This window comes from Culex pipiens, chromosome 3 (assembly GCF_016801865.2).
Source record: "Culex pipiens pallens isolate TS chromosome 3, TS_CPP_V2, whole genome shotgun sequence".
Classification (NCBI taxonomy): Eukaryota; Metazoa; Arthropoda; class Insecta; order Diptera; family Culicidae; genus Culex; species Culex pipiens.
Window position 1 is genome coordinate 53,756,042 of NC_068939.1, and position 20,589 is coordinate 53,776,630.

Below are 20,589 nucleotides of genomic sequence, written 5' to 3' on the forward strand. Positions count from 1 at the left end.
ATAATTAAAAGTTTCACTTGGGCCCGCAAAAAGTGCTTCGATATTGGACGGTGTGTTGTACACCTTTTCTATAAAGTGCCCATAGCTGCTGCTGCTTTTTGGTCCAGAAGAAACCGGTGCAAGCAGCTTTTTGGACAGTTTTCTTTCATAAATGTTAAAACTTTGCAGAGCTGGCAAAGAGGCGGGAGAGAAGCGCTTCGATAAGGAGAAGATTTATTTCCAGGGAAACGCCCACTGTTTCTAACGATGCTGTTGATACTTTGCTGCTGAGATATGGTTTGTAATAGATAGTAAGAATTACACTGATTATTCGAGGGTCTTTTAATGTTTGGTGCAGCTATTCTTATGTGTTTCCCTTTTATTATGAATTTTAGCAAATCAAAGACATTACCCTTTATATATTTTTTTACATCCGGCTTATTAGTTGAAAATAATTTGATTAAAAAAACAAACAAATAAAGAAGTTATCTATAGCACAAACATCAATTATTGCACCAATATTTACCAAATAGAAATCTCTTAGTCTACTAATAAATACTAGGGTTTTTTTTTACCCCTTTTCTTATTACAATGAAACCTCTTTTTACGCGGTGCGTTACGCTTTTCTAATTTGTTGATTTCTCTGGAACGACGCAACATTTTTGAAATCTTTTAAAAGCAATTTGTAGGTTTTGTTCAGATCTACAAAATGCTTTTTCATGCTTGCAAAAATATTGTATGGTTTTAAAGAAATCAACGAAATAAAAAGCGTAACGTCACCGCGTAAAAAGAGGTTTCTCTGTGTCTGCGTAAACAGCTTTCAAAATTTATGTTAAAAACAAATCTGGAGTTTTTTTTTAAAAAGGTCCTATAAACAAAATTTTCATTGTTTGCTTTTTGGGTGTTTTCACATACCCCTGACTCAAGGCGGTTCTAAATGCACCCAAAAAGCAAAAAATTTAAATTTTGTTTATAGGACCTTTTCAAAAAAAAAACTCCAGAAATGAAGAATGACTAATTAATCAACAAGGGTGACATTAATTCTTGGGATATGATTTGGTCATACATACAAAACTTATTAAAAAAAACATATTTTTTACTAACTTTTGATAAGTGGACTCAAAGCACCTTTGAGCAATTATTCACGAAATGCTTCATTCATTTGTATATTTTTTATTTGGCTATGGATTTCCAAAGGGCGTTCTTTTGACAAATAAATAACATTTAATTCTCCAAAAATTTTAGCTCCAACAAAAATAAACCCATTTTTTTACTAACTATTATCTTTTTTTTTATTATTTGTATTGATGCATTATCTTTTGAGCCACATAAAAGTTTAATTAAATTTGTCCACCAAGTTTATTTTAATGTAAAATATAGATTTTTTTTTAAATCGAATTGCAAGCTGAAATTTTTTGAAAGAGTACAACACCTTTATAGATTAATATTTGCTTCAACTTGTATTTTGTGAAAAAAAAAATCATAAATTCTCGGGTGAGTTTTCAAAAAGCCGTAAGAGCCACCGTGACCTCCGACACTGATATTCGATTTTCTCCAAATTGTAGCAAAATTTCATATATTTTTAATTTTTAATAATGAACAATCTAAAGCATTTTTAAAATTGGTTTTTTGTAAGAAGGTCAAATACTGATGCAAAAAATGCTTTGTTTACCATTGGCTCTTACGTCTGTTTGATAACTAATCCGAGAATTCGGCACTCATGGGCACTACTTTTGAAAATCGTAAAATTTATAATTTTTCTCAAAATCAACATTAAATAAACATCAGCTCCAAAATTGTGCACTTTTTCTATAAAAATGAGAAGAACTTTTCTAAAAAAAAACGATTTTTCATCAGAAAATGATATCAAAAAATATTTGCAAAGAATTTAAGTTAATCAACAAATCGATATTTGTCAAAAAATAAAAAATAACTCATTGGCAATATTTTTTGCCGTACATCCCTTTGTCTGCATTTTTGGTACTCTTTAAAATATTTAAAAGAAAACGAAGTCTTTGAATAAGAATTTTGGGAATTCAACTCTAAAAAATATTGTATTCAACGAAATCTTGAATTTGGAATCCTGGAAATTCAACTCTGAGTGATGAAAAGTTAATTGAAAAAGGATTATTTTTTAATGAAAGAAGGGCTCTTTCCCGACATTTTGTGAGGTATACCGAAATATTTCGTCAGGAAGTCTAAAGCAACTTTTTTTTGAAGATTATTTTTCGATTTTATTAGATATTTGTTCAAAAAAGTCACAGAAATTCGGTGCATTCATGTTGATATCACTCAAACTTCTTATGAATATGCCTTGGGGACTCTAACTAATCATATTTGACCCATATTTGAGCTCCACAAAAAAAATCGAACCGAATTTACCAGATTTATAGCATTCTTTGAAATTACTCCAAAATCCATTCTGGAAACCCCGATAAGACCGAAAAGAAATCTTTTCTTTGTACAATTTGTCATGAAAATACAGCAACACATTGCCCGGATACGAATTTGAGCATTAAACAATGCAAAACATGGATTATTTAATAAATATGCTGTTTATTACCCAATAGGTTCCGAAAATTATTTTTTTCAATCCGCTGCCACATCACACTATTACATTTTAAAACATTTTAGAATGAATCACATTGTGGAGAACAGTTTGCTGAACAAGTTCCATAAAAAAGCATCAGTTTTGGTTCATTATAAGCAGATATATGCACAATTTCCTGAAATAAATAGTGCCTTTCTCCAAAATTTCTTAATTTAATTTCCTTTTACATTATGCGCACTGCCTACTGAGTTTTCTAATGAATGCTATAGAATAATTTTCATGAATTTCGTCAAAACTTGTTATAATTTTTATGTTTCAAAAAAAAATTATCATCATTAAAAAATATCTTAGTAGGCAGTGCCGATCATGTGAAAGGTAATTTTCACGGTGCCAAATATCAGACATACCGATTTTTTTTATTTTTGAGGTCTCGAAAAAATACACCGTGACTGGGATAATTTTGTTAATTTATGATAATTTTTATATTTTAAGGTACATAATTATGTGGGCTTAATGAATTTTTAAGCTGATACCTTGCCATCGTAGAATAGTATAGGTTACATAAAATGTCAATTACTTTGCGTTATGTTAAGTTATGCATTTTAAATTATGCATGGTATTAACAAATCAAAAAGGTTGAAAAATGTTAAAAAAAGGGTTAGCTTATAAATTCAAAAACAACAACTCACTCTCAGGGTTGTAAAAATATCAAACTTTAAGTTCTCAGCGACAATTATCATGTCCAAAATATCATCTCCAAATATTCACTGCCCTTCATTCCGTCGCGAGATTCTCAACAAAACATATTGCCAGTCTCTATCTCGTGTTAACACAATCCCGTGTGACATTCTCTTTTTCTTCCTCATACCCGCATTAACAATCATCCCCCCTCAACAGATCGTAGCCACAAAAGCCGCCACAAAAATAAATTGCCAATGTGTGGTCGATTTCCAATCCACCTCTCGCGTTATTTCATTGTGGTTTTCGGAAAAAAACAAAAGAATCTTCGGCGATTATTCGTTAACGAGAAAAAGAGAAAGGGTGATAGAAAGGGAATGCTCTTGCTACACAAGCTATAGTGACGAATGCCATACTCTCTGATATTTTGATGCAGAAATCATCAAATGATATTTTTTTTTTCTTTCAGTCGTTAACAACACTCTCACTCTATTCAGCGTAAATGTTTTGAAACAGTACTCCGATGCCTCTGTGCTCTCTTATGATAACTAGATAGGAAGACCAACAAGCAAGAGAGCACATAGGCATCCAGTGATGGAATAATCATCATCAAAAGAAAATCATTGGACGTTCATCAAGAGAAGAAATCCGAAAGGAGCACGGCTCTCCTCTCTCGCACACGAAAGATCGGTAAAAGGAATCTAAAATTTCACAAAAAATCATCAGCAGATTGATTTTCTTGAAGAATATCGGGAGCGATTTTCTTTTACGTAATTTGCCTCCTATCTCTTTCGCGGGTGAAGAAAGTTCGCTAGCGAAATTGATTTTTTTGCGATTATTCCATCCCTGGAGGCATCGACTCTTCTTTAAGAAGATTTAAGATGCATTGTAACTTATTTTTTTATTCACATTAATTCTAACACAAGTAACCCCCCTTTCCCCTGCAGTAAATTTCGTGAAATCGCTACGTATGCACTGCTGAAGCCTCATCTTATCAGGGTGGAACCCGGCTGATAAGACCCGGGGCGCACGATATGAGTGGGTTGCGTTACGGGTGTTATCGATTTAGTACTGCCCTAGCCGTGTCCCAGTTGTCACCTGTTTTTTGTTCGAATCGGTCAGATCGGATTGCGAATAGTTTGAAAAGTGCAAATAATTTGTTAAATTACGTTGCAAAAGATGGATTTTGTGTAAAAAGGAGAGCTTACAAAAAGTATGCAATGTGTTTTAAGATATTTATGAAGTTTTTTAAGTTATTTGACAGTATGACTTGTTCAGTAAAAAAAAAGAACAAGATAAAAAGATCTATTCTGATAACTTTGATTAGAAAATTAATGAAATTGCTTGAAAATGTTTAAAGAATTTAAAATATGTGGTAACGAGTTTCGTAATTCACCCATAATCGACCAACTGGACATTGGAAATTGGAACGGACAAATAAACCTGGAAGCCGAAGGAAGTGAAATTGTTTAGAGATAATCTTTATCTTATCACGCTCGTAGCGTTGCGATGCGTCGCAGTAGGTATCAGTGTGCAAGCAAAAAGTTTTCCTGATGCAAGGTGTGTGTGCGACTTGGAGCTGGCGTTTCGCTGGATGATTCATAGTGATGAAAATAGCGCCTTAGGCGTTACGGTGCCAAAAAAGGGATTTCCGAAGAATTTCACGTTACACATTTCGTCATGTTTGGTTTGTTTTGTTGACAAAAAGTGCTATATAATCTCACTAAAAAACGAATTTTAAATTTAAGTAGTATTAAAATTACCTAACATGGCTGTTATTTTTTTTACAAATGGGTTATTAAAATAACAACATATTGATTTTAAAACACTAAAGATTTCACTTTGTCAAAACAAGTTTTACATATTTTTAAACTTTTCAAATGTCTCTCAAAAAAAAAATACAATATAAATACATCCACAGCACACAATGGTCCTCAGTCCAACCATCGCACTCTTCCTGGCCCTTGCCACGTTAATCACGACCAGTTCCGCCGCGGAGGAATTCTGCCCGGAAGAGTGCCATTGCGGCTTCGAAAGTGGAAACTTTTTCGTGGACTGTTCTGGCTTAGCCCTCACCGAGTTGCCCCATTTTCCCGACGTTAACGTATGTTCATTTGTAGATTTCCTGAATTGGCTGTAAAAATTCTAAATTTTGATTACTTTCCAGGTTCAAATTCTCGACCTATCGGATAATGGCTTCACCTACGTTCCGTCTCAATTGGCACAGTTTTCAAATCTTCGCTATCTGGACATGTCATCGAATTTGATCGCTACTCTACCTCCTGGATCGTTCAGTGGGCTTGGTTCACTGAAGCAGCTGAATCTGGCCAAGAATAACATCTCCAGCTGGGCAAATATCTACCCGAATGAGTTACTCCAGACGGTTCCTTCGCTGGAAGAGTTGAGCTTGGCAGAGAATCATTTTACAAGTTTTTCGAGCAACGATCCTTCGCTGGTTCTGTTGAGTTTGTCGTTGAAATATTTGGATTTGGGCAACTGCAAGATTACGAAGATTGCCGGCAAGGAGGTTATCCAGGGATTGCCAGCTTTGGAGCACTTGAAACTGAACGGGAATCCCATGCACGGCATGTCGGATATAAGGTCAATGGGCCTGAAAACGCTGGATTTGAGCAACTGTAAGCTGGTCTCGCTGCAACCGACGGTATTTAGTGGGTTGGAGTCATTGACGTACGTCAATTTGGCGAGGAACTCCAGGTTATCTTTGTCGAGTAATGGCAACGTAACTTCTTTGAGCTTGAAGCGGATCAACTTGTCGAACTGTAACATGGATTCGATTGATTTGGGGGGATTTCCAAATCTGATGACTGCTGTTCTAAGAGGAAATATGATAAGACATCTCACGAGGGACAGCTTCGCTGCAAATCCACTGCTGGAAAACATCGATATTTCCTCCAACTCCATTGGATTGGTACAAAGTGATACCTTCCGCCAGCTGGAACACTTGAAAAGTTTAGATCTTTCCTTTAACATGATTCCACGAATCGACGGAAAGACCTTCAAGGAAAATGTAATGCTTACCCACATCAACCTGAGCCGGAATTTCATCGCACGACTCCAACGCCTAGTCGCCACCTCCCTAGCTCACCTCAACGTGAGCTCCTGCGAGATTCTCAACATTGATCCCGATGCCCTGGGTGCGATGCCAGCTCTCATAGATCTAGATCTCTCGAATAACCTGCTTGCGGAAGAGCCCCAGAACATTGCGTCGGATTCGCTGCAAACGCTAGATCTCAGCATGTGTCGGTTGACTACCATCAGGAACACCACCTTCATCGGACTGCCTAACCTTTTGAGGATCAACCTGTCCGGAAACCGGTTCACTACCACATTCCGGGTAGAATTTTTCGACCACACCCCATATTTAAGTGAAATTTGGCTAGGCGATAATCCTTGGCGTTGTGATTGCCGAAGCGCAGGGTTCCAAGAGTTTTTCCAGTTTTTGGTCGACCAACCGCAGCGGGTCAGAACTGCAGAACCTCAAAATCTATCAAACTATCAATCACCAAACATCTTTTTTTTCCCAGGTTAACAACCGAAAAGACCTACGTTGCATCAGTCCGGACGACTTCTTTGGGGCCACCTGGGAGGCGGCCTGCAGATCTGTTTGGTATCCGCAGGATATGATGGGTACCACCGAACGGATATGGACGTACTTTATGTTGGCCATACTGGCGTTTTTTGGATTTTTCTGCCTGTACTCGTCGATTCGGAGGTTCATCGATTCAAGGAGAAAGATGGCTGCAGAACGGGAGCGTCAGGACAACATTCAGGAGCTGCGAGAAATGTGAGTAAACGATTTACCTGAAAGCCAATTCGCATCTTAAAACTTTTCATATTTCCCGTCCAGTGCTCGCGAAAACCAGATCCGTCTGCGCCAGCAAGCCCAGCTGAACGCTCCGGACATGCGCGAATCACGCCCACCGGCGTACGAGGACGCGATCCTGCTGCCCAAGCTGGACGCCGCTTCGTTTGCCTCGCTGGACGAACTGGTTCTGCGGGGAAAGCGCCGCAAGAAGCGAAAGCAGCGTCAATCGACCGGGGACGTTCGAGCGGACACCGAAGCAGACGATGATCAGGCGGAGTTGCGACCGAGTAATCGCTCGAGAAGTGAGAATGTCCTGTCGGTTCGGGGTACGATTTATCAGGAACCCAGTGATACGCTGAACAGGGAGAGTACGGCCATTTACCAAAGTCCCAGAAGCTCGAACAGAGTCGTGGTGGCAAATGTTCACGTTTCACCTTCGGGGTCACGCGCATCCCAAACAGCTGCTCTCCAGCGATCGTCCACTCCAACTGGGGAAGAACTTCACTACCACTCCACAGACATTCTGGGAATAGATCGTACCTCGTCGTCCGTAAGCCAACAACCATCGAATCGCTCCGTAACGGTCTCAGTGTATGAACCAAGCAGTTCCGTACAGTCAACCCGAAACCCCGATCACCTCCAGAACTTCAACGATCGTAGCTACGAAAACAGTCCGTACGCAAAGCGCAAAGTCAAACCCCTGCAGCACATCAACCCCAACGGAAGTATCGAAGAGATCACAGACTTTGAACAGCAAGATACCAGTCCATACGCGAAACGTCGGATAAAGCACATGGCCAGCTTCAAGGGCGGCCAGGATCGACCACCGCTGCCGGCGAGACCTGCTCCAAAGATGCCCGATGCACCATCGGAGATTGTGGTCGTCGAGGACTACTTCAAGTCGGATCCACCGAAAGAGTTGGGGCAGGACGACCTTGAGCTGGAGTTTGCTGTGGTAACGGTAGAGGACGTTCAGAGACCGCTGATCGTGGATGAAGGGGAAGGACAGGGCAACAGTTCCAGTGATGGCAGTATTGAAGTTATTCCGATGAGGCCGAAGCCCACGTGATAATGTAGCGTTTAGGGAGGTTATTTATGCTTGGAACACAATTGAATAATAAAATAGTTGACTGATAAAGTGAGAAGTGGACTTTTGATCAAGCAGGAAAGCCAAGCACTTGTTTATTTTTTTTTTTACATATTTGACTGCGTCTTACTTGAAGTACTGGAGTGTCATTGCAAAAAAAAAAAAAATCCAGGCCAATGGACCTGAATTATTAAGTCAGAATTCAAATGCTTATATCTTCCTTCCAAAAAATCGAATTAGCACGATGCCTGTTCCATTCGATTCGAAATTTATTCAGCAATTTTCAATAAAACTTTCAACAATGCCAAATTCGATGACTATTGAAACAGTTCAAAGTTGTTGAATGTTTTCAAAATGCTTTAATTTTTCAAGTAAAATGAGCGCTTCCCAAACACGAACGGAAATGTCAAATACCGAATTTCGAATATAGAATAATAAAGAATTGAATTAATTTATAAATCCACATTGGCCAATTTACATTATTAAGAGCGAGTCCACGAACAGGGCATACCCCTTATTGTGGGACGTCGTTTGGACCTCACCAATCTGCCTGAAATTTTCAGGGGTTGTTTGTACATATGAAACTAGCATCTGGCCAAAATATGAGCACTCTAGGTCAACGGGAAGTGGGGCAAATCGGGACACAATGATTAAAGGTTCAAAAACGTCAAAAATCTTAAAAAGGCTGTAACTTTGGCAAAATTCAATTTAATTCCAAAATTCAAAATGCATCTGAAAGGACTTAAAAAATGCAACAAAATGCAGGAAGAAGCATCCCAATTGGTTAAATCTAAAGGGAGTTATTGGAATTTTAGTGAAAAAAAAACATAATTTTCAAACTCAAATAAAAAAGTGTTCCATCCAGATATCAACTCGGTTCGACCTGCAGCTTGTAGGGGACATCTGACTACCATCTGAGAATGAGAACGCTTTGGGTAAGGCAGTTTAACATATTAAATAGACACTTTTACTTTTAGTGAATTTTTTGGTTGTAAATTTTTGCTCGGGTGACCCCTTAGATCCCATTTTCTGGTGATAATTTCATCATATTCGTGTTCCTGAGACAATTTCACAATAGAAACATGCATAAAAATGTTTATTTTGATCCATTCTAACCCTTTAAAAAATGAATGTTAAAAAAAATCTTCGATTCACATTTATTGAAAATCAAGTTCGTTTCCAAGGATACTAGATGACACCAGAAAAAAGCAGCTTCTTAATTTTTTTTTACTTTCATTTTTTAAAGGGTTAAAATGGATGAAAATAAACATTTTTGTGTATGTTTCTATTGTGAAATTGTCTCAGGAACACGAATATGACAAAATTATCACCGGAAAATTTGATCTAAGGGGTCCCCCGAGCAAAAATTTACAACCAAAAAATTCACTAAAAGTAAAAGTGTCTATTTAATATGTTAAACTGCCTTACCCAAAGCGTTCTCAGTCTCAGATGGTAGTCCCGGATGTCCCCTACAAGCTGCAGGTCGAAGCGAGTTGATATCTGGATGGAACACTTTTTTATTTGAGTTTGAAAATTATGCTTTTTTTCACTAAAATGCCAATAACTCCCTTTAGATTTAACCAATTGGGATGCTTCTTCCTGCATTTTGTTGCATTTTTTAAGTCCTTTCAGATGCATTTTGAATTTTGGAATTAAATTGAATTTTGCCAAAGTTACAGCCTTTTTAAGATTGTTGACGTTTTTGAACCTTTAAACATTGTGTCCCGATTTGCCCCACTTCCCGTTGACCTAGAGTGCTCATATTTTGGCCAGATGCTAGTTTCATATGTACAAACAACCCCTGAAAATTTCAGGCAGATTGGTGAGGTCGATGCGAGATGGGTATGCTTTGCTCGTGGACTCGCTCTTAAGCTTGAAGATACTATACTTCAAAACATTACCTAGTCCTACTTCATTCGATTTTTGTTTAGTTTATTTCTTCTTGAATAGGAATACCAAAATGATAAAAAAAATCGTAAAAATCATTGGGATTTAAACTTACCAAAACAGGTTTCATAATCCTTTCCGATCTTTAGTTAAGTGACTTGCATGCAATACAGAGTCAAATGTATAGGAAATATTTCGAAGGCCAATTTTTTATCCTTTTTTATCCATTGTTGTAAATAACAATATTGTTAAACCTACAATTTTGGTGGATTTCTTTGAAACGTTTCATCGGTAAGCTTTCTCATGTCATGTCGGTGAAATGTTTGAGGGGATTGACATTTTTTCTTCGCCAAACGTCAGCCTGACAAGTGCCATGAAATTTGTGCGATGAAATGTTTCCAAAAAATCTACCAAAATTGTATGTTTAACAACACGGCTTATATCTGAATGCAACATATAATTTCTCACACAAAAAAAAACGAATAATTTCTGTAGATTTTTGAAACATTTCATAGCACAGATTTAGTGTCACACGGCTGACATTTTTCAAAAAAGGTAATTTCCACTCTAACTTTTTACCGACATTACATGATAAAACTTACCGATGAAACATTTCAATAAAATCCTCCGAAATTATCAGTTTAACAACACCGCTCATGTGCATTGAAATCTTTCTCATAATTTCATAGCACAAACATCAAAACGCCACCTTTGGAGGAGTAGAGAAAGCTGTTGGAAGCACGGAAAAAAATCAGTTGCTTTGAACAAATTTAATCGACGTTCCACACAAAGTCATTAGTTTCCTTGTTTTACTCGTCGTTAACCTTTTAAAAGGTACCAGATTTATATTATTTGGTGAACTTGGTAAAAGGGTGGAAGCCATCGTTGTTAGAGGAAAAGGGTAAAAAGTGAAACGTGAAACTACTTACTTTTCCTATCATTCTTGAACGACGAAAAAGCCTACTTTTCTGTACCAAAAATAACAGAATCGAATAGCAACACTTTTCAAAATAAATGCTGAAAAGTTCTACTTTTCAGCACAGAAATGGGTGCTGAAAAGTTGAACTTTTCAGCACTTGTTTCGAAAAGTAACACTTTTCAACATTTTTTTGATTTAAACGATTTATTGACAAAATACATGAAAATTCGACTTAAAATTTAATTCAAAAAGCGTTTTTCGGAATTTCAAAAAATGTTGTAAGCAACTTGTTGCAAAACATGATCTTTTCAGCATTCGTCGTATTTATCCAACTCGGTAAACCTAGTTCGATAAATATACGACACGTGCTGAAAAAATCAGCTTTTTGCAATTTTTTGCATAAACTACTATTTTGAGGGACATAAATTTCGGATTTCAAGAAACAATACAACCACAATGTACGATGTTGTTTACTTCTAGTATAATTTATTTAAAATTTAAATACATACATTTAGCATTTTTCTCTCGTTAAATTATTAAAACTTAACAATCTTCTGTAGTTCTAGGGTTTCTTCTGAAACAATTAAATTTCGCAGAAAGTGCCTACTTTGTTAATTGTTATCTCCTACATTACCTTCTTACAAATTGCTTGTTTTCTAGGTGTTAGATTTCCATGTAAATTTCTCATAAGGCAGCCACTTGACTTTATTCGTTGCTAAATTTATTTTTCCTACCAGAACAAAAGAAAAACACGTTGGCTTGATATGATTTTGTCTCTCGCAAACTAGCTAAGCACTTTTGAATTGAATTGGTTTGACTGTGACTCGTAAAATTACACGCGAGCAAAAAATAGTTGGTTGTTTTAGGTTGTTGTTCGTATCTTGCACAATAATATAATATTTACATTCCTGTGATTTTGGTATTCTTAAACTACCTACTATTGTTGGCTAGAAAGTTTGCTGAAGCATGCGCGCACGCGCCCCTAAAAATAGGTAAGCCAAATCATGTTAGGATGAACTGAAAGAAGAGGTTGGAACGGGGGTGAGGGGGGAGGAACGTTTTACAATTTACACCTAATGCTTAACACTCTTGATGTTGGCGCGCCCCATCCGACCTGACTATCACAACTGTGGGTTTTTTTTACTTATTTTGTTCTCAAACATACTTTTATATGGTACCTTAATCTTCCTGACATGCGTTCATGCGACAGTTTGTTTTTGCTTCACAGACGGGTTTTCCACGTGTCTGCCATGATTTTGTGCACTTAATGATGACTTTTTCCTACGTGAAACTCAGCCTTTCACGCTATCCTAAATGGGTTTGAGCGCACATGACGGTTTCGTAACATGTTAGCAAAAAAAAAAAGAACTGATAAAGGCTCTCCGCGCTTCTTCAAACAGATGTTATCTACACGAAAAAAAGGGTTGACTCGAATTACTCTCTCTTGGGGTGCCTTATCGACGGCGCGATAAGGTTCTCCGTTCGATATATGTATACGTTAACGTGTTTGCCGTAAAAGCGGATCTTACGGCGTATTAGAAACTAGTGCTCAGCGTCACGAACGTCACAGCGTTGTCGCGACGTTCGGATTAGGCCGCCGCTAGGAGGGTGGTTGCTGCGGCACCAGAATCCGCAGCGTACACTTTCGTATCGGTCGTCGGTGGTTGTCGTAGGATCAGAACTTCTGATCCGGCGTCGTAATGTACTCGCCCGCCCGGGATCGACTTCGCGTCACCAGGATGGGCGTTTTGGGTTTGGGCGTTTCGGTCAGCTTGATCTTGACGCGGCCCGTTTCGGGGGAGTAGACCGGCGAGTAGCGGTCGGATTTGGGCGAGGTTGGCACGTAGATCGGGCTGTAGCGCTTCGATTTGGGTGAATCTACCGACTCGGGGTGGGGATCGGGGTAGAGCTGGTTGGGGTTGCCGTTGGCGGCTGGCGGGGGTAGGAACACTTCGTCGTCCTGTGATGGCACGTGGTGATTGGGCTGGTGGACTCCGGCCGGGTCTCCGTTCCGGACGGGCACGGTTCCGTTGCCGTTCTGGAGCGGGACCGTGTTGTTGTTGTTGTTTTGAGGCACATTTTCGTACAAGCTGTCTTTGCTCTTGTTACGATCTGCGGGGACTGGCTTGAAGCTGTCCAGCGAGGGTTTGTCGAGCGAGGTTCGCTCAGGTTTGGTCGGAGGCTTGTCGAACACCTTGTCAAAGTCCGACTTGTTGCGGTCGTTCATGAGGGGCACCCGCTCCGGCGGGTTGTGACCATTCTTCTCCAGCGGTTTTCCGAGTAGACTCTTGTCCATGTCTTGCATTTCACGGGCCGATTCAAGATCACTCTTGTTGCGACGGTTGCGTGTCTCCGGTTTCCGTTTGCACATGACCAGTAGGATGAGAGACAGCAGAATGATTCCAAGAATCGCCAGCAAGATGTAAGTACTCTTACTGTCAGAATCAGCTCGAGTTGGCTCATCCACCAGTCGCGTTTCCTCCGCTGGAGCAGACTCGGTTCCACTTGTCGTTTCGCTGGTAGCAACCTTTCTCGCACCAGCTGCGTCACCGGTAGTTTCCGTTTCTTCTGTCGAAACTCCTGCCGTGGTCTCTTCCTCAATACCCACGCCAAAGATGCCCAAACCTCCCGTCGGAGAAGTCAACGGTTTCTCTTCACTCTCCCCATCCTCGCTGCCTCCGTCAACGGAAATGCTCGGATCCGGAAGAACCAGAATTCCACCGCCACTTCCACTGCCTTCATCCTCATCTTCCGCCCCAACTACCGCGTTCTGAATCTGACCAACTCTCACGGTTTCATTTCGCTCTCCGGAACCCTCCCCAGCACCAAGTTCCGTAACTCGTGCCGCCTCTCCAATATCTACAGATCCCGCGTCAGCTCCCGAACCCTCCTCCAAATCATCGTCGTTCTGAATATCAATCGGCGGATCCTGACTCTTGTGCTTCTCTCCCACCGGCAGATAATCCTTGTGGAACTCGTCCTCCTCCTCCTCAACTGCACCGTCATCAACCTGAGCCTGATCGCCCAGCATCAGATCGTTCTCGTCCTCGTAATCGTCCCAATTGTAACCCCCGGCACGTCCCCCCGCCGCACTGTGGCAAACGTCAGCCTGCTTGACCTGCAGCCATGGCCGACCCTTGAACTCCTGGGGCGCGTTACACTTGATGTGCTGATCGGACCACACGTGCCGCGTCGTGAGCCAGTTCCGGATGTGCAACGTTTCGCACGTGCAGTTGATCGGGTTGTTCGCCAGCTCGATCGAGCGCAGCTTCTTCAGCTTCATCAGGTGCAGCGGCAGATAGGTGATCTCATTGTGCGTCAGGTTCAGTGACTCCACAAACGGAGGGATCTTCGACAGCTTGCCCGACGTGATCCGATTCTGGCTCAAATCAAGCCTTCGTATCCGCTTGCCCAGGTGGTTAACCTCGGACAGGTGATTGTTGCTCAGATCCAGCTCCGTCACATTGCGGATGTTTTCCAACTGCGCCGGGATCTTGGTCAGTTCCAGCCCAGCCAGCACCAACTGTTGCACCGGTAGGGACTTGTCCAGGCTGCGCAGTCCGGTGGTGCTCGTGCACGCGACCGTTGTTTCATTGCACGTGCAGCCCCGTGGGCAGCTGTACGTGGACGAGCTGGATGCCGAACTCAGCAGCACCAGCAACACTGCCGCCAGCAGGGACGGCCTCATCGTGCGGGTGTTGTAGGTTTTGATCTGGAAAATCAAAGAATGAAAATTTAGTCAATAACGATCAACTGATGAAGTTAGCCTTCGCTTAAAGCCGGAAATAAACTCAAAATCAGAATCTCAAAATAATAAAATAAGCGGAAGGTGACTTCCTGGCCGCCGCGCGAAACCCACCGCCAACTCTATTCTGGGTAGGAATTTGATTGGCCCTTATCAGCACACTTGTCCGGTCCGATGGGACATGTGCCGCCGATGACTAAAGGTGGAAATCGCGCGGAGGTGTTTATTTTAGTAATATTGCACAAGCCATAACGCACACGGTGCCACTTATCAGTTTGCGACATATCGGGAACAAGGTTGGTTTTGGAGAAAAAGAGTGCCGTCACGGTGGGTTTGATGGTTTTTCATGAAAAGTTGCTATCAAAACTTTTTCTTAAGCTACAATTTGTGATAATTTAAAGTTTCCAATTATACCATAAACCATATCAAAAATGCACCAATTAAAACAGCACCACTAACCCAATTTTGATTTCCGTTCGTCGAGCACTCGTGCACTTTTATTCAGCCGTATCGTTGCAAGGTTTACTGATTACTGAGTGGCTGAACTCTCGTGCCAAGCCAAGAGCTATTGCAGCATCACATTCCGCGAAGTCGTAACTTTACTGCAAACGCATGGATTGATTAAGAGGGAAAGACCGGCGTTTCGGTGAAGTTTTGCATTTTGTGGGGAAATTTGTGTTTTTCTGGATAATTTTTGCATCAGATTGCTCTTTTTTTATTGAAGGTAGTGTTTTGTAGTGACTTTATTCATATCATGGAAACATTGTACACGTTGCGAAAGGTTACAAACTCAAACTTACCGGCCCAATCTTGCAACAATATGAGTGTAAACAAAGTCGTTCTTTGTTGTAAATTATTTTGTAGACAGTCATAAAGGAGATAATTAAAAAATAAATGGCAATAGTTTCCGTAGTTTTGAAGATACAAAAATGTGTGTAACAAAAATCTTGTTGCAGAAAGCTCAACCAGAGCTGTGTGCTGTGTGTGTGCATAATTAACAAGCAACTTTTTTTTAGAGATTTTCGATTATGTATTTTTTGATTTGTTGTTCAGCCCAATGTTAAATGAATCCATTTTGTACCTATCATTGGACTTTCCTTACAAGTCTTCATACAATTTTGCGGGCTGGACATACAAAATGGTCCTGTGCGTTTTTGAAAAACTATATCTTATGAAGGGATCGATTTGATCTTCGATAAAGTTGTAAGTTATAATAAGGGAAAGTGATTTTTTGTGGTTTCGCGGAAGCCGCGTAATCCGCGAAATTCACGCTTTTCCATAAAATTTGGTAAATTCCGTGAAATGCCCACGAAAATTGAGATAATAAATTGTCAAATTGTTCTTAAGTTTTTTTAAATATAGATTTTTTATTCAAACAATCCTCAAAATTTTCAACAGGCATTTTGGAACTCATTTTTGAAGATGCAGCTTTTACAATGTTTTACGAAAAAGTTATAGCATGTTATAGCAAGTAAGCATGTTTTTTTTATTTACTATACGAAATTTAAAAATAAAAATTTGAAAGAGCGATATTCAAAACAGCAAAGAAAGACAACGCAGAACAGATTAATGTGTTTATTTTTTAAATTTCTTTAAAATTTATTAAAATAACGATTAACAAATTGCACCAAACGCAAGCCTTTCAAAAATAAAAAATAAATCTCAACAAATGATGTTTTTTTTGTTGAAGTTGAAACATTTTTGCAACCAATATTTCGAGTTTTGGAAAAAAAAACAGTAATGATTCAAAAATTCATAACTCACTCTGAAAATTTGGCATTTGATGTCCCCTAAATCGGATAAAAAAATGTGTTTTTTTGCAAATCTAGTTTTAGTGACAAAAAGTGAAATTAAAAATCACCATATTTTTGAATTTTCATACATCATTTATGGAAAATTATATGGACAAACTAATGATGCAAAATGGCTTCTTTGGGCATACCGAAGGCACCAAAAAAGTTTCAGCCGAATAATAAAAAAAATACAAACTAAATCGAATGACCGAAATGTCAGAGAAATTATCATTTGGAATTGGCTATTGACTTAAAACTTATGTTGGACATTTTTCAATGTTGGGCTAAATTTTTAAATTTAGAAACTATTTTTATCAAAAAGAGTAGAAACAAAAAAAATCACGAAGTATTTCGGGTTGAAAAATGAGGGCAATAAAAAAAAACACTTTGTAACAAAATTTAAACTGTAGGAGGCTGTTTTATTTTACAGCTTAAAATTATTTATTCACCATATTTTCAAAAAAAAAAAAACTATACAACTTTGGAAAATCTTTAAGGATACCCTCTGGCTCAATGCTTTCGGTTCAAGGGTCACAATTGAACGGTACATTTTTGATGGGAAAATTCGAAAAAAATTATGAGGAAAAGCAAAGAATTCAAAATTCCTCCAAAAGGTGTTGTTAAATATGTTAGATCAGATGTGTATAATTCTTATGTAAAAATGTATGTCAAACAATTTTGTCCAAGACCGCAAAACGATCCGAGTTATTTGCGATTTTAAGAAAACTTTTTTTTTTCACCAACTTGAGCGACCTTAGGCTTCATCCATAAAGTACGTCACGCAAAAATCAGCCAAAATTTAGTCGACCGTCCAAAATTGACAAATTCTTAGCGTTCAATTTCCAAAGAAAGCGATTCGTTTTGGCAAATTAATTTGCATCTCACTCCACCACTGCGACCAAACATCACAAAACCAACTGTTTGTCAACAAACGCAGCCAAGTGCCCCACAAAAGGTCACTCTCTCGCCAAATGTCCGGCGTGTGGTATTCAAGTATCAAGTGGCTCTTCCGCGCGCTATCCATCATGTATCTCGGCCAGTGGTCATGCTGGTCTTTAGGCCACTACTCACTGATGATGGATCGCGATGGGCAGATGAGTAGCAACGAGTACACATTAGCATAACGAACAGCCTCTCCTCCTCACTTTTAATAACAAGTAGATCTTGTACGACACAAGCCAACTCCCTACTGTGCCTCGGCCAAGTCCAACGCAAAAGTGCATCTTTTTCGTCTTCTTATTGTTTTCGATGTTCTCGACTAAGAAGCCAAGATCGCGACAGATGCAACGCGATAATCGGTCCTGAGTTATGACTCGAAAATCTCCGGAGGTTGCGACGCGACGCTCTCGTGGGACGTCCAAGATCTGAAAATTGGAGCAGATTCAACGGCGTGTGTTTGTTTGTTTTGCTGGCTGGCGGTGATGTCTACACAACTTCGGTCTGTTGATCCGCGCAGCAGCGGTCACTTGTAATGTTTATTATTGTTTTGATTGGGCCAGAAGTGGATAATCGTTATGTATGGTAATAATCATAAAATGGGGGGCGGGGGAAGTCTCTGCTCGGCAATCCGAACGCGGTTGGACGCGCGTGCTGCCCGCGGTGCTCGTTTGAGTATAGCCGGTGAGGATGATAGTTGACAACCATCAGTGTTGAATGTAAACATCTGCGGCAGACGAAACCTGTAGGATTTGTCCTTGTGGTTGGCGTGGTTCGCGAAACACACGTAGGATTGCAGACGGGTATTGCTGTTGAAAGGGTGTTGCAACGCCTGGACTGTTTCAAGATTGCACGCACAACTTTTTACCAATTTTAAAATTAAAATAAGCAATTTATGTGAACCTTTTGAATCACAACTTACATTTTAAAAGGGCAAAACAAGTTGATTTGTCTCGAAATGAAAAAAAACGAGATTAATTTATCTAACTGAACTAATTTGCCCTCAAGCCAATCAAAACCTCTAACACGCGTTTGATGATCAGATTTTACAAGTTTCTTCCAAGTAAGCACAACACACCATCCCGCATACGTGACATGCCACTTTGTCATGTTGCTGTAAATGACTTTTTACACCTTCGTGGAGCAAATTAGTAGCAACACCTCTCACGGAAGGAACCTCCAAACTCGAACTCGAACTCGAACAACAACACCAGAACACCTCTGCCTCCGATTGTCGTGAGCACCTTGTCGATAAGGAAAGCAGCGTGATTGACGAGCAACCTTGGAGGGCGGACTAATAACCGGGCAGTTGCGGGTTTTTTTGCTGTTATGACAATCACGCCAAATTGAACAGTCCCACCGGAGCTTGACCCTAGGATGATCCACGATCTTGGGGGTTAATTGTCGGGATGCTGACGTTCAACCTGGTAGATTACGGCACGTGGAAGATTTTAATTAATTAAAATCAATTTTAAACAGCTAAAGTGATTGATTTCCGCAATTTGTCAAACTACACTTTGTTCCTGGGTGGCAATCAACTTTCGAGCCCCAAGATTGGTCGCGACAGTTGCTATTCCAATTGAGTTGTCTACCAAACTCGCCGAATTGAATGGCGGCGCGATAGTAATAAAACCGCAGATGGTGGCATTTTGTCTTCTGTAAAACATTCGAACAGTTTCCCCCATCTCGATGAGTTACGGCTTTCGCCAAAGTGTCTGGAAGACCAGGTGCCCATTATGGTCAACAACACTCAGGGTTGGTGGTGTTTGCGGGGAGGGCTTTTATCAGCTCATCACCCGGCAGGCAGGCAGGTACCCGTTGGATTTTCCACAGTCCCGCAGACATTTGGTCACTTCCTGTACATGTTGAAGAAAACATGGAAGATGGCAGGGTGACTACTTTTTTGCAGTACTTTAACAATATTTATTTCATTTTTTTTATTTTACATTTTAATTATTTTTTTCCTAAATTAGCAGTGATTATTTTCTGGATATTTTAACAATATTCAATGATTTTTTTTAAACATGTTTGAATCAGGCCCTTGCTAATTTTGCCCAAAAATGCCCAAAAAGTGATGTTTCCCAATAAGTTTCACAAACTTGCGTACTTTTGCCCCGTTCTACCTTAGTAACATTTTAAAACTTAGAGGTTTTATGATGGTTCTGGAAACCCTCACACAACCTAAATAGGCAGGGGTGATTTTGGATTCTTTTGTGAAAAAATAGGTTTGAAATTTGTTTCTTTGATGCAAACATTATTCATATTTTATGTCCCTCAACTCTGGCCAATATTGAGGTTGCAACAAAAACATAAAAATAAAAAGCTATCAGAATTTTATGAAAACTTTTTTTTAGAAAAATTGATAATTTTGTCCAGTTTTTCGAAGCTTTAACCTAACCCTTAAAACTCAACCGAGTGCTTTTGAGTAGTAACACTACTCGTGTTTTTAAAAGTATTTTTTTTCGGGACGTTCAGTAAATTTTGAATAAGAATGACCCTTTGAACGTTTATTGTGGCTCGTTTAAACATGTTTTGATTTTTTATGAAAATTCCGATGTACAGCGCCACAGAAACTTTTCCAGAACATAAAATTTTGTCGAATCCCGCGGCGGGCGCTCTAAAATTCTTTGTGTAAATATGGGTATTCGGCGCTGTCGCTCCGTGCCATACTTTCATACACTTAGGAGCCCAGGGCGGCGAAGTCCTTGTAGTTAAAAAGGAAGACACTAGTGGTTGTTACTAGCAATGGTGGCCGACAGCTATAAAGTCAACTTAGTTTTTTTTTAATTTTCGTCAATACTTACATATTTTGAAAACTAATTAGAGCAAATTAACTGGACAGGTGTATAATGCAATTTAAAATACTTTTTTGTTTCAAATATTGAAAGCATGGCTAGTAATCTTAATTTTTATTTATTTTTTTTATGATGAAAATGCAAATAGGACATTTATGTGAACATTAAAAATGGTTCCAGTTGATTGCAAGGCCATACAGTACATACACACTTTTCGATGTATCGATTATCCGAAGTTCGATTGTCCGAAGGTTTGTATGGTACTTCGTAAAATCGAATCACAAAATTTATTTTTTATTTTTTGATATCCTTACACAGCAAAACATATCTGTGTAAAATTGCATGCAAAAGCATGCACATCACCTTTGTGATGAGAATGAGAAAACATGTACA

General features: G+C 39.4%; 2 protein-coding genes across 3 annotated transcripts in view; one reads left to right on the forward strand and one right to left on the reverse strand.

The window, feature by feature from the left end:
* The first annotated feature begins 4,287 nt into the window (after nucleotides 1-4,287).
* LOC120430655 (uncharacterized) lies at nucleotides 4,288-8,197 on the forward strand. The gene is made up of 5 exons (XM_039595761.2): nucleotides 4,288-4,421; nucleotides 5,130-5,312; nucleotides 5,376-6,689; nucleotides 6,754-7,013; nucleotides 7,077-8,197. The coding sequence occupies exons 2-5, from the start codon at nucleotides 5,136-5,138 to the stop codon at nucleotides 8,101-8,103; spliced, it is 2,778 nt and encodes a 925-aa protein (XP_039451695.1). The 5' UTR covers nucleotides 4,288-4,421; nucleotides 5,130-5,135; the 3' UTR covers nucleotides 8,104-8,197.
* A 3,189-nt stretch (nucleotides 8,198-11,386) lies between these two features.
* LOC120430654 (protein windpipe) overlaps nucleotides 11,387-20,589 on the reverse strand; it is a 62,228-nt gene continuing 53,025 nt past the window's right edge. For both annotated transcript variants that reach the window (XM_052709345.1, XM_052709344.1), the window contains one exon: nucleotides 11,387-14,639. In XM_052709345.1, the coding sequence (XP_052565305.1) occupies nucleotides 12,603-14,615 (2,013 nt within the window). In that variant the 5' untranslated portion in view covers nucleotides 14,616-14,639 and the 3' untranslated portion in view covers nucleotides 11,387-12,602. The remainder of the gene's footprint in view (nucleotides 14,640-20,589) is intronic.

What these genes read in the sequence shown, in the direction of transcription:
- LOC120430655 (XM_039595761.2), top strand. Translation starts at nt 5,136, where the DNA reads ATGGTCCTCAGTCCAACCATCGCACTCTTCCTGGCCCTTGCCACGTTA. An exon ending in CCCATTTTCCCGACGTTAAC is followed by an intron (nt 5,313 to 5,375) that starts GTATGTTCATTT and finishes ATTACTTTCCAG; the next exon opens with GTTCAAATTCTCGACCTATC. An exon ending in TGGTCGACCAACCGCAGCGG is followed by an intron (nt 6,690 to 6,753) that starts GTCAGAACTGCA and finishes TTTTTTTCCCAG; the next exon opens with GTTAACAACCGAAAAGACCT.